Here is a 14,245-nt window from a genome sequence, read left to right as displayed (position 1 = left end):
CATGGTTATTTTAGACGCTCGAGCTCGCCAAACCCGATCGAAGAGCAACAACCGTAAAGTCATCATTATCATCAATTCATGGTAATTGACGTATTTAAGAATTATGTGATTTGTTGTGTTCTAAAATTGAATTTGTTTACGTTGTTTTTTCTTCTATAACATAACGAGATTTATTATTTTTTGACTTGTTCTGGGTGAGTTTATGTGACACTGCAGTGCAGAGCGATTGTGTGTCTGTGGTCTGTAAGTGTGATGAGACGCGGGTGCGGTCCCGTAATAATTCCGGACTGGACTCGGCCCGGCTCTGATGTCCCATCTCGTCTGGTGTCGTTGGCGCGGGCTGGACTTTAATACTGCTTTAATTACAAGCTCGGCGATTAATGACATACGAAATTGATATCTTCAAACCATACATGTTATTTAGCATACACCCGCCTGTGTGGAGAGCTATACAGAAGTGAAATATAAGCATGATCAGTTCAAATATCTTGCAATGGCAATGCGCACACACAACATTTTGAACTTAATCTTCATTTTCAGTTTCAAACTAGAGTCTAGATCTAGATTCTAATTTCTATACTAGATCTAGTCTACCTTCTTCGACGTTAGCTGAAGCCTTCAGTTAGCAACTTGCAAAACTGAGTAAGGATGCAATTTTTGACTGACACAAAAATGTCTTCAGGAACTTGTGATGAAAAGTGATAGGCCTACATGATGAACTCCGTGCCAATATTTGGTCATCAAACGTCACATTCCTTTTCCCCATATTCCAGAATTAAAAATTGATTATTTTCTGAAAAAAAGAGCATATCCCTGTCAAATTGATACCCCAAAACGAAAAGATGAAATCATCTAGAATAAAAAATAGGCAATGTCTATTTGGTAATTACGTTGGAACTGAAATATACAGATGCTATCTGTTGCTAGTTAAACCTCATCTCGATCAGAAATATTGCTAATGATATATCAACTTCCAAATCAATTATTTTATCATTCACTTAGCTGTATTCATGAAATCTAAGTCAGAAACAGCCATGCCATGTCTTCGAGTCAAGTTCAAAGAATAACTTCCATTAATTTATGGAAATCATTTTCATGTTTTTTTTTGGGTAGTCTGAAAATTTGATGAAAGAAATATCAATATATAACTTTGAATTAATTAATAATGTCCACATTTAAATGATTTTTATATTGGAGTCTCTTTAATCAGTTATACTTGTCGTGCTTGTTGAGTAAATTCCTTTTAGAAATATGTGACCAGGCATCACAAAACAACTAAAAAGTTGCCAGACATGCTTCATTAAATGAGGTCTGATTTAAAAAAAAAAAAGGAGATTCTCAGCGCAAATAGTGGCATGAACATGGGTCCACACACCATTCCAGCAATTCATGACACTCCTTGTAGTCACTCGCCTCACCTACCATCCCTGTATAGCTTCCTGAGTGAGCTGCCAAAGGGATTACCCAACCAAGTACCAAGTACGGCTTGCCATAGTTAAGTCCAACTTAAAGTCGATCTTAGTCTTATGGCCAAGTATTGATATCAATGCAACAGCTTACTCCATTCTAAAGTTATAGTTATAGTTAAAAGAGTCCAGTAACCAGAGTCACAACGAGATTACAACAAACTCAATATCAGACAATCATAGGTCTACCAAAACTGCCAAAAATACCACTTGCAGATCATTTTGTGCTTTCAAACCTTTACATTAAAATAGATAGAGGAAAGTACATACTCTTTCAGGAAATACTAAAGAAAAACTTGACCAACTTTACCCAATACACCTTTATTGAGCTCTTATTGAAAATCACACTACCGGTATGTGACATTTTGGTTGTTCTGTGGTGCATGGTAACATATAAAGACCTATTAAATGTAATCGAGATTCTACATTTCAGCATTACACTCTTTATTTCAAAGATAACCAGTTTTTAAATGTCAGTAGATCAAGTAAAAAGATTAAGAAAATCAAAATGAGAACAGTCAAATGGATTTTATAAAACAAAGCTTACAATCTGACATTTAGATGCTGCTTGTAAGTATTGGCTTGCATGGTGATGTAGATATACAGTACTAAAGTAGGCTTGCGGGTGCACCATGTGAGAGAGAGAGAGAGGGAGGATTAGCAAGTCCTGAAAAGGACTCTCGGTTATCTTTCTTGAGGGTGTGTAGTCCTGAAAAGGACTGTTGGTATAGTCTTAAAAAAGACTGTTGGTTATCTTTCTTAGCATATAGTTCTAAGGAGAACTATAGCGCTTGGAGAGGATGAGTGGCGGGAGTGGCTGACATTTGACACATGCAGTATTTAAAACAAAGGATAATGAACAAGGCCACACAAATTGCTTTTCTTTGTGAATACAATGTACATTGTATATAGTGTACAGAAAATACATTTTGTAATTTGAATATTGAAATTTTTTGTATTTTGTACTACCATATAAATATTTGTAAAACTTTTAAAACAACAATTTTTTTCACAATGAAAAGATGGGAATGACAGGACACTTCAGGAAAACGATTCTCAAGCAAATGAAGCAACTCATAGTCCCTTTTGCCCATCTGTTTTGGTTCCACATGAAGGGGATAATCATGCATGTTTTTATTATTAAATGTTACAAAATTTTCTTATGAATAAATACAAATAAATATAGAAAACAAAACACTAGCTCTATCAATTTTTATTAAGTTTTTGAAAAGCTGAGTGAGAGGAAACTTTTATCAATACTACATGTACATGTATATTTTATAAAGGGGTCTCGTAAGTATTTTAAATGAGAAATGAGCGACATGAAAGAACATGCAAAAATGTGAATTGGGTGAAGATCTAAATAATGAAAAGTGTGTTGTTGTTTTTTTTTCTTCACAACTGACACAGCTAAAATTGCTTACGTTGCAAAAAACCCTATTCATCATCATCAATGCATACGATTGTACATGTACATGTAGTTATTTGACTGTCCACTCAACATCTTCTTTTATCAAGAGCAAATATATCTGCCCTGAAAATCATTAACAGTCTTTGTATTCTTCATGCACAATTAAACCACATGTATTTGAAAACTGTTGTTGCAGTTCGAATCGCTGGAGGGGTATTGATTTTTGCCATGAAAATCAATGTTGCGAAAAAATAATGTTGAAAGACCTTCCCATTTCAATGTTCTCCCAGACTGTTCAGTAAAGGTTTGCAGGAAGAAATGGTTTGGATGGAGTTTGGCCTGTTACAACAAGTGACATTCAACTCTCGATTCAAATTATAATGCACCTGATGTGTGTTATGTTTGGGGGGAATCTTTTGTTATTCAGTTATGATTATAGGGCCTCGTCGTAGAAAGAGGTGATGTTAATCGCAACTATAAACTAAAATACTTTCTCTCCTGACGACGGATAGTCAACCTGTTCGAAACGTCGAGCTACTCATCCTCTCCAAGCGCTATAGTTCTTCTAAGAACTATATGCTAAGAAAGATAACAAACAGTCCTTTTCAGGACTACACTCCTCCAAGAAAGATTACCAAGTCAGAGTCCTTTTCAGGACTCCTCAAAAATCTCTCTCTCTCTCACACATGGTGCAACCGCAAACCTACTGTATAAAATACTTTTGCGATTGATACTTATCTTGTTGTTGTTGTTGTTGTTCTTCTTCCTCCGCTATTTCGCAACTATGTGTTTATTTAAAGAGATAGGAGACTGCAAACTGAGGATTGATTGGAGGGCTTGATTGAGTTGGATCAATCACAACTCTTTATAAGATGGGGCGAAGATCTACATGTATATTAAGATCAGAATTAATACCAAATTATCACTTTATCATTGTGGTATCCAGGGGGCACTGATGTGTTGACCTTATTTTTTTATGGGAGAGAGAATTTTGAGTTAAAATAGGTGCTCTATTGATGACAGACCACCTAAATACAAATTGCATGAGATAAGAATGTTGATGACTTTGTAACTTCCAAGAATAAAGTAGGAATAAACAGGAAATTATGGATGTGTAGTTAAAAAAAAAAATGCAATATTTGTTACCATACATGTACTTTCATTCCATTTTATACCTGCTGTTTTTTTTGTTATCAGGTATGCTACAGTACCAGTTTTAGCTCATCGGAGATGTGCATGATTACCTAATATTTGTGACCAACAAATCTGGATCCAATCTTCATGAGAGCTACTTCGATTAGACCTCTATCTTGCCTTTAAAGTGACCTTCCAACAAAAATGGCAAGATCTGGAGCAACCCACATCAACAAAAGTAATTTTCTAGAAGGGAACCACTCCCAGATCTGTACAGAAGTCCCCAGAATCACCAGCATGTGTACATCAAGATAACAAAGTTTTAAATAATTAAGAACATTTGAAAAAGAGTAGAACTGCAGAATCCTCTTTTATAAACTACATGAACACCTATAGGTTGTGTCAGACGACGATCTTGCCAAGATGGTGAAACTGACTATAGATCTGATTGCCCGTTCGTCCGCAAGCGCACGGAAGAAGAAAGACGAGGGGTTGTCAACGTATCTCAAGAAACTGACGCATCTCTACTTCTCCGAGAAGAGCATTGACGAGATCGTAAGTACATGTACAATAATACATCATTAATTGATAGTATTAATTTCAATTAAAAAAGTTTTGAAAATTGTGTTGTGGAGTTTTTTTTTCTGTTTATGTCTTGTACCTATAGAGTTGTAAAAATGTTTAAAATCTAGAAATGTCTATAAAAAGGGGGCATCTCCGATTCCATGACATTTGCTCCGGCGACAATTGCTCCGCTGTAAATTTCATACACTAATCGAATGGCTAACTTCAACCCTGGATTCAACACTATACCCTACCCTAAACCTAACCCTAAACCTAACATAAAACCCTATTGAAACCCTAACCCTAACCCTACATCTTAGACGAAATAAAGCCCGGAGCAATTGTCGCAGGAGCAAATGTCGTGTCACCGCATCTCCCCCCCCCCCCCCAAGAAAACCCACAGTTTCCTATTTCCATAACAGCCCAAAACAAACCAAATCTTGTTCACATTTTGGATGTGACATTTCAGCAGGCAGATATTTGGCATGGCATTAAAGACACAAAATTGTGAGTCCGTGTAAATGGATAGTGAGTTGTGTGACATGTTTTGGAACAATAGCTCCAAAAATAAACACTTCAAGTCAAATTCACATGGTCTAATGTAAACAAGAAAAGTCTAGTTCTTTCATAGCCATTTGAAAGTTACACCAGAGAGAAGTGCTGAGCAAATATACATTTGAGCTTCTCAGTTACAGAAGAGGTAAACAGATCTACTGACTTTCTTTCTTTTTTTTTCTTTTATTTGAAAGAAAATAAAAGTAGAGAAGGGAAAAGATGGCACTTGAAGAAGCTTGAGCCTAAAGCAACAATTACTACAAAAGGAAAGAAAACATTGATCAATAGATGTACACTGTACATGTACTTTCAGTGTGAAGATTGAAATGGTAGGCTTGAGAGGATTTGAATGGTAGACAATTATTACCTTTTTTTCCTTTTTTTAAATTTTTATCCGGAGCATGCTATTCTTCTCACATACCTTGTACTTCTTTTTTAATAACAGTTTAGATGTCTTGTGTTCATACATGTACATGTACATGTACATGTACATGTAGCCTATTGGTGATTGTTGAATCACTTACACTTACAGTATGTAATCTTACTTTATGGGAACGATTTTTCTTACTTTTGTAGTCATATTGTTCTTGATTTTTGTTCTTGTTTAGTTCCTTATCCTCTTCATCTGTTATTCTTTCTTGTTTTTAAAATTTTTATTTCACCTTGGTTTAGTGTCTACATTTGATAAAACGATCTCAGTGATAAAAAAAAGCGTGCTTTACTGGAAATCTCCTATTTACGTTTCAAATATTGTTTCATGCCTTGATTTAAAGCTGAATACACAATTTTTTATGTTACATTTCAGGATGATCTCTCTCAGTGTCGCAGCCTCTCCGTCCTCTATCTCTACGATAACAACATCTCAGTGATCAAGAATCTTGGCTTTGCTGGAAATCTCACTCATCTCTATCTTCAGAACAACCAGATTACCAGATTGGAAAATCTTACTCCTCTACACAAACTATCTAAATTGTAAGTATATCACTTTGAACTTTCACACCCCATTATGAGTTATCCACATGCATTCATTGAACTCAGACTGTCACTGCTACATGTACATGTACATGTAGGTAACTTCTATACATTTGAATGCTGACCCTGGAATGACATCAAAAAGCAATTTGTGTCATGTGGAAAAGGCAAGAAATAGATTGCAATGACTATCAACTGTTATACATGTACACATATGTATATGTATAGTTGTATTATCCTGTGATCTTCATCTACATGTAGGTTCACTGTATACAAATTATGATAAAAACTATTCAAATGTTACATGTATATTGTGGTGTTAAGACCTATAGCCTTTAAATAATACATTATTACTGGTACATGTAAAACATATTTTCCTGCTATCCTTGATATTAGGGAAAGAACCCAAAACAAATCTCTCTTTTTTTTCCAATTAGGGAAATGTAAGGGACTGCTCAAATCGATTCCATGACATTTGCTCCGGCGACAATTGCTCCGCTGTAAATTTCATACACTAATCGAATGGCTAACTTCAACCCTGGATTCAACACTATACCCTACCCTAAACCTAACCCTAAACCTAACATAAAACCCTATTGAAACCCTAACCCTAACCCTACATCTTAGATGAAATAAAGCCCGGAGCAATTGTCGCAGGGGCAAATGTCGTGTCACCCTCAAATCAGGTAAAATCAGGGATTTGCATTAATTGACCCCCAATGAAAGTACATGTAGTTGGTCTCTCATATTTTGTGTGGTGTCCAAACAGTATATCCAATGGATGATCGACTGTGGTGGCTTTTTAGCATGTAAAATGCCTCCATTCACTGGTCCTAGAATTCGATCCCCCCAAAAGTCATTAATTTCTGTTTCTTTCATGATTATTGCAACTGATCTTCAACAATTTTTGTGTTTGTTTTCCCCCATTATTTCTCAGATATGTTGGAGGCAATAAAATAGCAGTCTTAGAGGGTCTGGAGAAGTTACAGGAGTTGAAAGAACTTCATATGGAGCACCAAAGGTTACCTTCGGGGGAACGGTTACTGTTCGAACCAAGGACGCTGGTAGCATTATCGGTAAGTCAAATAAATTCATCACTTCTCGGACGGGTAGCCCAAATACCCTGACATTTTTAATTTATTTTTGCTATTCGTACGACTGATATAAAGCTCAAACAGGAAGTTTTTAGGTGTTTTTATTTACATGTAGTGCTCATTAGAATGCAATAATGCATTATTTTTTAATAAACAATTGTTACATCATGTTACAAGTTGAAGCACATGTATGAGGTGTCGATCGTGGTCGAGTGGATATGTCACCGGACTGTGGATCACATGGTCTGCAATTTGAGTCCCGCCGCGCGGCACTAATATCCTATCTCAAGACATTAATCTACATTTGCCACACTTGACCCAGGTGAGGTAAATGGGTACCAACATGTAGCAGGAATTAATTCCTTGAAATGCTAGAGCGCCATAATGGCAGCTAGGCTAAAGCTGGGTAATAATTTCCAAATTTAGAAGCACATAGAGACGTTCAAATGTGATATGCGCTATACAAGAACCGAATATTATTATTATTATTATTATTATTATGATCTCTTTGAAAATGAATGCTTCCTCAGATGGGCCTCCAAGTATTGAACATAAGTGGCAACGGCCTGGACGACAGGAAGATTTTAAGTGTTTGAATGTTTTTATTTAGTGCTCATTAGAATGCAATAAAGCATTATTATTTTAATAAATGAACAAGTGTACCACATAAATGTGTTTTTGCAGATGGGCCTCCAAGTGTTGAACATAAGCGGCAACGGCCTGGACGACATCTCGGAGCTGGGCATCCTGCGTAACATCATGCAGTTTGTGGCGTCGGACAACAAGCTCCGGGACATGAGGGCACTCTCCGCTCTCATCGGCTCCTGGCCCAAGATCTGGAGGCTGGAGCTGGTGGGCAACCCCGTCTGCAACAAGGCAAAGTACAGGGACAGAGTGATCGTCATGAACAGTAAATTGGGTGAGAAAGGAGAACCAGTCTTTCCTTTTTCTATGGTAGAAAACAAAAATACAGAGAGAGAGAGAGAGAACCCCTTGTTACAGTTACTTGTTGAACACTTAAATTATAGATCCTTGTTACATTCATGACATTTTTAATCATTTCCTCTTGAGCTATTAGGTTTGCCTCTGAACATTTAGGGATATTATTTACCTCCAATTTACTTCTAATCATGATTCCAGAATGGAAATGACATGATATAAACAGTATCTCTTCCTGTATTATGTGAGATCACTGGCATGTGTAAATATGTTATTGGTTATGGTTGGAAATGCTATAAATTTGATAAAGTTGATGTTTTAGAGTTCTTCTTCTGATGTTTCCCGTTGATTCTCGTAGGGAAGAATCGTATGATAGGGGTGGGACGATCAGAGCTGCCAACCATTCCGTTTTTGCCGGAATTACTCTGTTTTTTCCTCCAAATTCCGGTACTACGTTTTTTCTTCATAAAATACTTTTTTTTTTTTTTTTACATCGGTCTACCGCACGTTAAACAACTGGCCTAAAATGATGATTTGATCACAAATTCATTATAAAACTAAGTTTAAAACATACTTGAAGAGAAAAACATTCTCAAAACGAATGAAATGCCGATATATAATACCCAAATAACAAAAAAAATACCTGCTTGTATGGAAAAAACAGCATGAGGAATGGACATTTCTGCATTTGAAGTGTGTCGCGCGTAGTTGTAAGTTTCAATTTTATGAATTCCTTTTTTTTAATTGAAATTCCTTTTTTTTTGCCATCATGGTTCCTTTTTTTGGTCGCACAAGGTTGGCAGCTCTGGACGATGATAGTCATAATCCTTGATCAAAACATTCACATTGAAGGAGGTACATAGTAGGATGGTGATGAATCAAGATGTTCTATTCAGACTTAAAGGGAGAGGGTCGTCGGTTTCAATGTGCAAAAGGCCATAATTTGCTGACACCAGACTTGGTGGGAATCCCATTAATAGGTGTAAAAGTCTGCACACAGCAAACCCGTAGTCCGATCAAGCAATACCCCCAGTCTCTAGAAGAGTCCTTGGATGAGGGAAACGTAACATAATGACTTCACCATATGGGGGAATGGGTGGAAAATGCAAAGCATTGCATAAGGCATGTTAGTCATAAAACTGAAGGCTTATCCTGGTGTTTGACAACACCTATTATTGGGTTATCACCCAAATGGTGCCGAATTCCCAGTGAAAGCCCACTACTTTGCGTCTTTATCAATCATTGTTTTTGTGTATTTTGTTTAATTTATCTTTTCTTGCAGCTATTTTGGATGGAAGAGAAGTCAGTGATACAGAGAAGAACTTCTTGATGAGCTGGAAGGAAGCGAAAGACGCTAAGAAACGGCAACGGATAGAAGATGCCACTAGGATCATGGAGAGCAATCAAGAATACATTATGCAACCACGTAAGCACACTGTTGATTTAATCTCATAAGGCCCCCTTCATCAGCTCGAGTTTGCCAGATAACCCGCTATTTTATTAGCCAGTTAATTTGCGTCTTCATCAGCCCGCAGTTGCAATTAGTTGGATATTTGGTCGAGAAATTATCCCAAGAATTCTTGGTCTTATTTCCCAAATATCCCGCTATTCTAGAATTTTGAGTCCATAAATAAGCGGGTTATTTGGCAAACTCAAGCTGATGAAAACAGACCTATAGCCCACCAACTGCATACCTGCCAACCTTCCTCCAAGAACTAGGAATCTCTTGAGGCAAACTTAGGAAAATAGTCCATTATGCATTTTCTCGTTCAAAATGTTTGAAACTTATTTCATTGTATATTGGATATTACTTCCTAAAAACAGACTTTTTGTATTGCTCATTGTTAGAAATTTGAATGTTGACCATGTTTTTATAGCTGAATAAAAAACAAACCAAGATAACTTGAATGTACCTGAATCAAATTTGGAAATCGCTTTAATATTATATCGCCCTCTATTTTGCGTAGAACGTGAGCTTCCCCCTGTCTTGCCACCCAATGGCTCCCGCTGGAATCGGACGGCCGCCCTAAACAAGGTCTACATGATGCCCGGCATGGTCGGGGGCAAGAAGAAGTTTGATGCGGTGGTGGCCAAGTCCCACATGCCTGCCTCAGCCCCTCATGGAACCAGAACGAACCCCCTGGATAGCCTCACCCTTGGTCGAAAGAGCTATACAGATTTAGAACGACCATCCAGGTATATGTTTAAAGGCATCATTTAACAATGTTAAATCTGAGATGCATGCCCCTACCTGTTATCAGTGTCTGTGATATGGTGTAATATTGAAGCCCTAAACAATTGCGCGCCAAAATGATCATGAAGTGCCTCAAAAAAGAAAAATCTTTGAGTGACTGGTTTTACCATACCAATTTTCCACACTAGACTGCAGTGTGATAAAAAGTGTTAGGAAAACGGAAAATTTGATTTCGATTTCAAATCATAAATATCTTGATAATCAGACAGGGGATTGGCTTGTAAAAGTCATGGGATTCCTGACAGGCCTAAAGGTTTATGATTATCATTGCTGCATGGGCTAAATCCAGGATTCTGTTTAGAATCTGAGGCAAAGATACCCAATCCCTTTAAACAAGCAAGCATTAAGTTCCTTTACTTTTTACTTTTTCAAAGGAAACATGAATCTTATGTGGTGATGAGCAAATCTGTTGTTCAGTTGGTAGATTTTATGTACATGTACATGTATGTCTGTATCTTGGAGTGTCGTCTCTACATCTATCCTGTTTTTCCTTTTAAAGTTGACCCGTTAATGTTTTTTCGTATTTTTTTGCTTGTTATCCAGAAATATGCCGATACCTCCGCAACCTCCAGTCTTCCTGCCAGATGAGCACGGCATGAATGGCTATCCGAATGGAGAACCAGACTTTAATCTAACTGGACACGTCATTTCCATCTCCTAAAACACCCCTGCTATCACGTAATGGACTCTTCGAGCTCACTGAAATAGGCATTGGTGTTGGAACAATCTATTGTGAACAGAGGGAATATTTTTGCCTCGGTGAAACCTGATGTATCAATAACCTAATTTTACGCATGGCATCTTCATCCTGTGAAACACCCCTATCTTAAAATGGACTCTTCCATTATACACTGAAATAGCTTCAGGTGCTGGAGCAGTCTATTGTTAATAGAGGGGAGCTGATTGCAGAAGTCAACCTGATGGATTGGCTACCTTATCTTACGCATGTCATCTTCATGCTGTGAAACACCCCTAGTATCTAATAGTTGACTCTTCCAGCTCACTGAAATAGACTCAGGTATAGGAGTAGTCTATTGTGAATGGAGGGGGCATTTGCCAGGGCTTAGTAAAAGTTGATGAATTGGCAATGTCATGACCCTACGCATTATCTTCATTCTTTGAAACACCCCTGCTATCACGTAATGGATTATTCCAGTATACTTTATCATTGCGTGGTGTAGTAACAGTCTTTTGTGAACAAAGGGTGTACTCTTTGCAGTACTGGATTGTGATGCAGTGATATTAACTTGATGTTTGATATACATTATATCTTCATCTTCTGAAAGACCCTGCTATTACATAATGGAACCTTCCACACTGAAATAGTTTTTGGCGTTGGACCAAGGGAATTTGAATAAAGGAGTGGGAAAGAGGAGAGTATTTCTTACCTTTTGCATGAGTGTTTTAAGATGCATCTTAAACTTCTTACAGGACAAGTGATGTCCAACTTCAGAAACACCCCCACTTTACCTAAATGGACTATCCCAGTGCACTGAAATGTTGTTTAGCTGTGGTGTAGTCTATTATGAAAAGAGGGAGTAATATCTTGCACAAGTGCTGTAAAAACTTGGCACACATTTTGTGGATCAGAGCCCTGTTTCATAAAACCTGTTATCAATAACAAACTACATTAACTGTTCTAAGCTACTGAAATCATGGCATTTGATTGGCTGACAGCAAATTAGTCATAGAAAGTCAGCATTTGTTATTAACAATAAGTTTCATGAAACGGGGCCCAGATTTTGCTGTGATCATGGCGACATTGTGATATAAAAGCAAGGCTGGTATTCTGAGCATGATTTTATCTCTTATGTATTTTATTTTATCTTTGAAAAATAACCAGTGTTCCGAGACCACTTTTTATCTCCAATTTCGTCTTTCAATTGTATGATACTGTCTTACTTCTTGCATGTCCGTTTCAATTATATGCGAAAATAATATCAATAGCAATTATAATTCTTCTCCAAAACCAAACTTCACACTCATACATTCTCCAGAAGGAAAGGCCATGCTTTCAGTAGTCAAGAATAAGACGATGACTTGGCATTTTTTTTTCCCCCTTTTTTTCCCCCTTTTTTTTGTGTGCTATCGTTGCTACATGCTGGAATTGTACACCCATTAATTGGGAACTCCACCATGTCCTGCGTAAGCAAACTGTGATGCATTGCACATAGAAAGTCCCTAAGGATTGCCTTTAATGTCAACATATTTAATTGCTTGTAATTTGTTCCTTGAATTGCTCAAAGACAATGTGTATTCCGTCCATGTAACTCAGTGAAATATCAAGATAAAACTGGCAAGAATAGGTTCTGCTACTTGTAACAGAAGTTTTTATATATGTTTATGTTATGATTACATAGTAATGCCTTATATTAACTTCGGTTTTGTTTGCAATATTGACAGTATTTGTTATGTCTTGAGGAAATTCAGCACTATGTTCTATTTGGATGGGTCTTTTGTACATATTGCTTCTTTTTTTCCCCAAAAAATCTACTGCAATTAAAGATTCATTTATATAAATTCTGCAATGTTGATTCATTGTAGTGTTCCAATATTCAGATAAATTGGAATTGATTGTTTATACTGATGTTCTGTAAATTTTATGACAAGGTGTTAAATTATTTGAATTTTGTAAAAGTTAGACTATCTTTATCTGTATATTGGTGACTCACATTGGTTTTTCTATAATATAATGCTGTACTTGATTTGTGATAAATATGTCTGTCTTAATTTGACCCACTTATTCAACAAACTTCTTTCAAAGAGAAATTAACCATTTAAGTTGGCTTAGGTTGAAACAGTAAATCTGAGAATACAAGATAATGAACCTTTTTTGAAAATGTTGAGCTATGCTAGTGTGATGCCATTCTTGAAGATATTTCCCATTTCTTTATAATTCAAAATTGTTTAAAGTAGCTCTTTTCTTAGCTGTTGCAATGTAACTGATTCTGACATTCTTTGATAGGAGTATGTATAAAGATATAATCTTATCAGAGCCTGATTGATGTTAAATCTTTAAAAGTATATGAGTTTTATAATGCCTTCAGACTCCAAACTGATGATATAAATATCCCCCAATGATTCATAGAAAATAGCAAATAGAAAATTTCCCATTTACATGTATGATATTACCTACCGGTTTATAACCAAATAGGCATTGAAAGATTTTCCAAACTGGTAATGGTCTTAACTTGAAAATGTATAACTTTCATATTTGTCTGATTTTCTCAAACTATAGAACCATTGTGTTTTCTCTGATTTCTCTACTTTTACTCAAATCTCTTTTTGTTTGAATGAAGTTTTAATGTCCATATGAAGATGGAACCTACCATGAGACATTCCTTATCTCTGTACATAGACTCATAAAGAGTATGCTCCAAAACTTCAGTGAAAAGTAAAAAGAAATTGAAGATTGGTTGGAAGGATATTTAATCTGTGACAAATTTGATAACATTTGGGCATTAATAGACCATAGAAATTAATAATTATATACTTTGCTAATTTGTGCCTCTTTTCATCTCAACTTCCTCTGTTTTTTAAAACAAAGAAAGATTGAGTATCATTGTTTCCTCCAACTATACTCTTTCATCGATCCAGTCTACTTTACTTATTTATTTCATCAAACAATTGTTCATGTTTTAATACTATAAGTTTCTTTGTCAATCTCCCTTATGTCTCTCATTTTTCTCTCTTTCATCTTTTGCTTGTATTCCCTGTCTCTCATTCCTTCTCTCTCTCTCTCTTTCTTTCTCTCTCTCTCTCTCTCTCTATCTATTTGCCCATCTATCTATCTCTATCTCTTTATCTGTACCCTTCCCCCTCTCTCTCCCTCTCTCTCCCTCCCTCTCTTTCTCCC

At 36.5% G+C, this 14,245-nt stretch overlaps 1 protein-coding gene across 1 annotated transcript; it reads left to right on the top strand.

Moving 5' to 3' along the window:
* Nucleotides 1–64: 64 nt before the first annotated feature.
* On the top strand, nt 65–13,706 carry LOC581134 (protein phosphatase 1 regulatory subunit 42). Its single transcript, XM_030982898.1, has 8 exons — nt 65–81; nt 4,075–4,566; nt 5,936–6,102; nt 7,040–7,178; nt 7,881–8,115; nt 9,418–9,561; nt 10,103–10,331; nt 10,933–13,706. Exons 2-8 carry the CDS (start codon nt 4,435–4,437, stop codon nt 11,048–11,050), a joined length of 1,164 nt encoding a protein of 387 aa, XP_030838758.1. The 5' UTR covers nt 65–81; nt 4,075–4,434; the 3' UTR covers nt 11,051–13,706.
* Nucleotides 13,707–14,245: the final 539 nt, after the last annotated feature.

The sequence above is a fragment of the Strongylocentrotus purpuratus genome, unplaced genomic scaffold (assembly GCF_000002235.5).
Source record: "Strongylocentrotus purpuratus isolate Spur 01 unplaced genomic scaffold, Spur_5.0 spur5_scaffold_13, whole genome shotgun sequence".
Classification (NCBI taxonomy): Eukaryota; Metazoa; Echinodermata; class Echinoidea; order Camarodonta; family Strongylocentrotidae; genus Strongylocentrotus; species Strongylocentrotus purpuratus.
This window is presented reverse-complemented; position numbering and strand designations above follow the sequence as displayed.

Excerpts from the sequence above, each read along its gene's own strand:
- LOC581134 (XM_030982898.1), top strand. The coding sequence starts at position 4,435 with ATGGTGAAACTGACTATAGATCTGATTGCCCGTTCGTCCGCAAGCGCA. Across the intron at positions 7,179-7,880 it reads GGACGCTGGTAGCATTATCG|ATGGGCCTCCAAGTGTTGAA; the intron begins GTAAGTCAAATA and ends GTGTTTTTGCAG. Across the intron at positions 10,332-10,932 it reads GATTTAGAACGACCATCCAG|AAATATGCCGATACCTCCGC; the intron begins GTATATGTTTAA and ends CTTGTTATCCAG.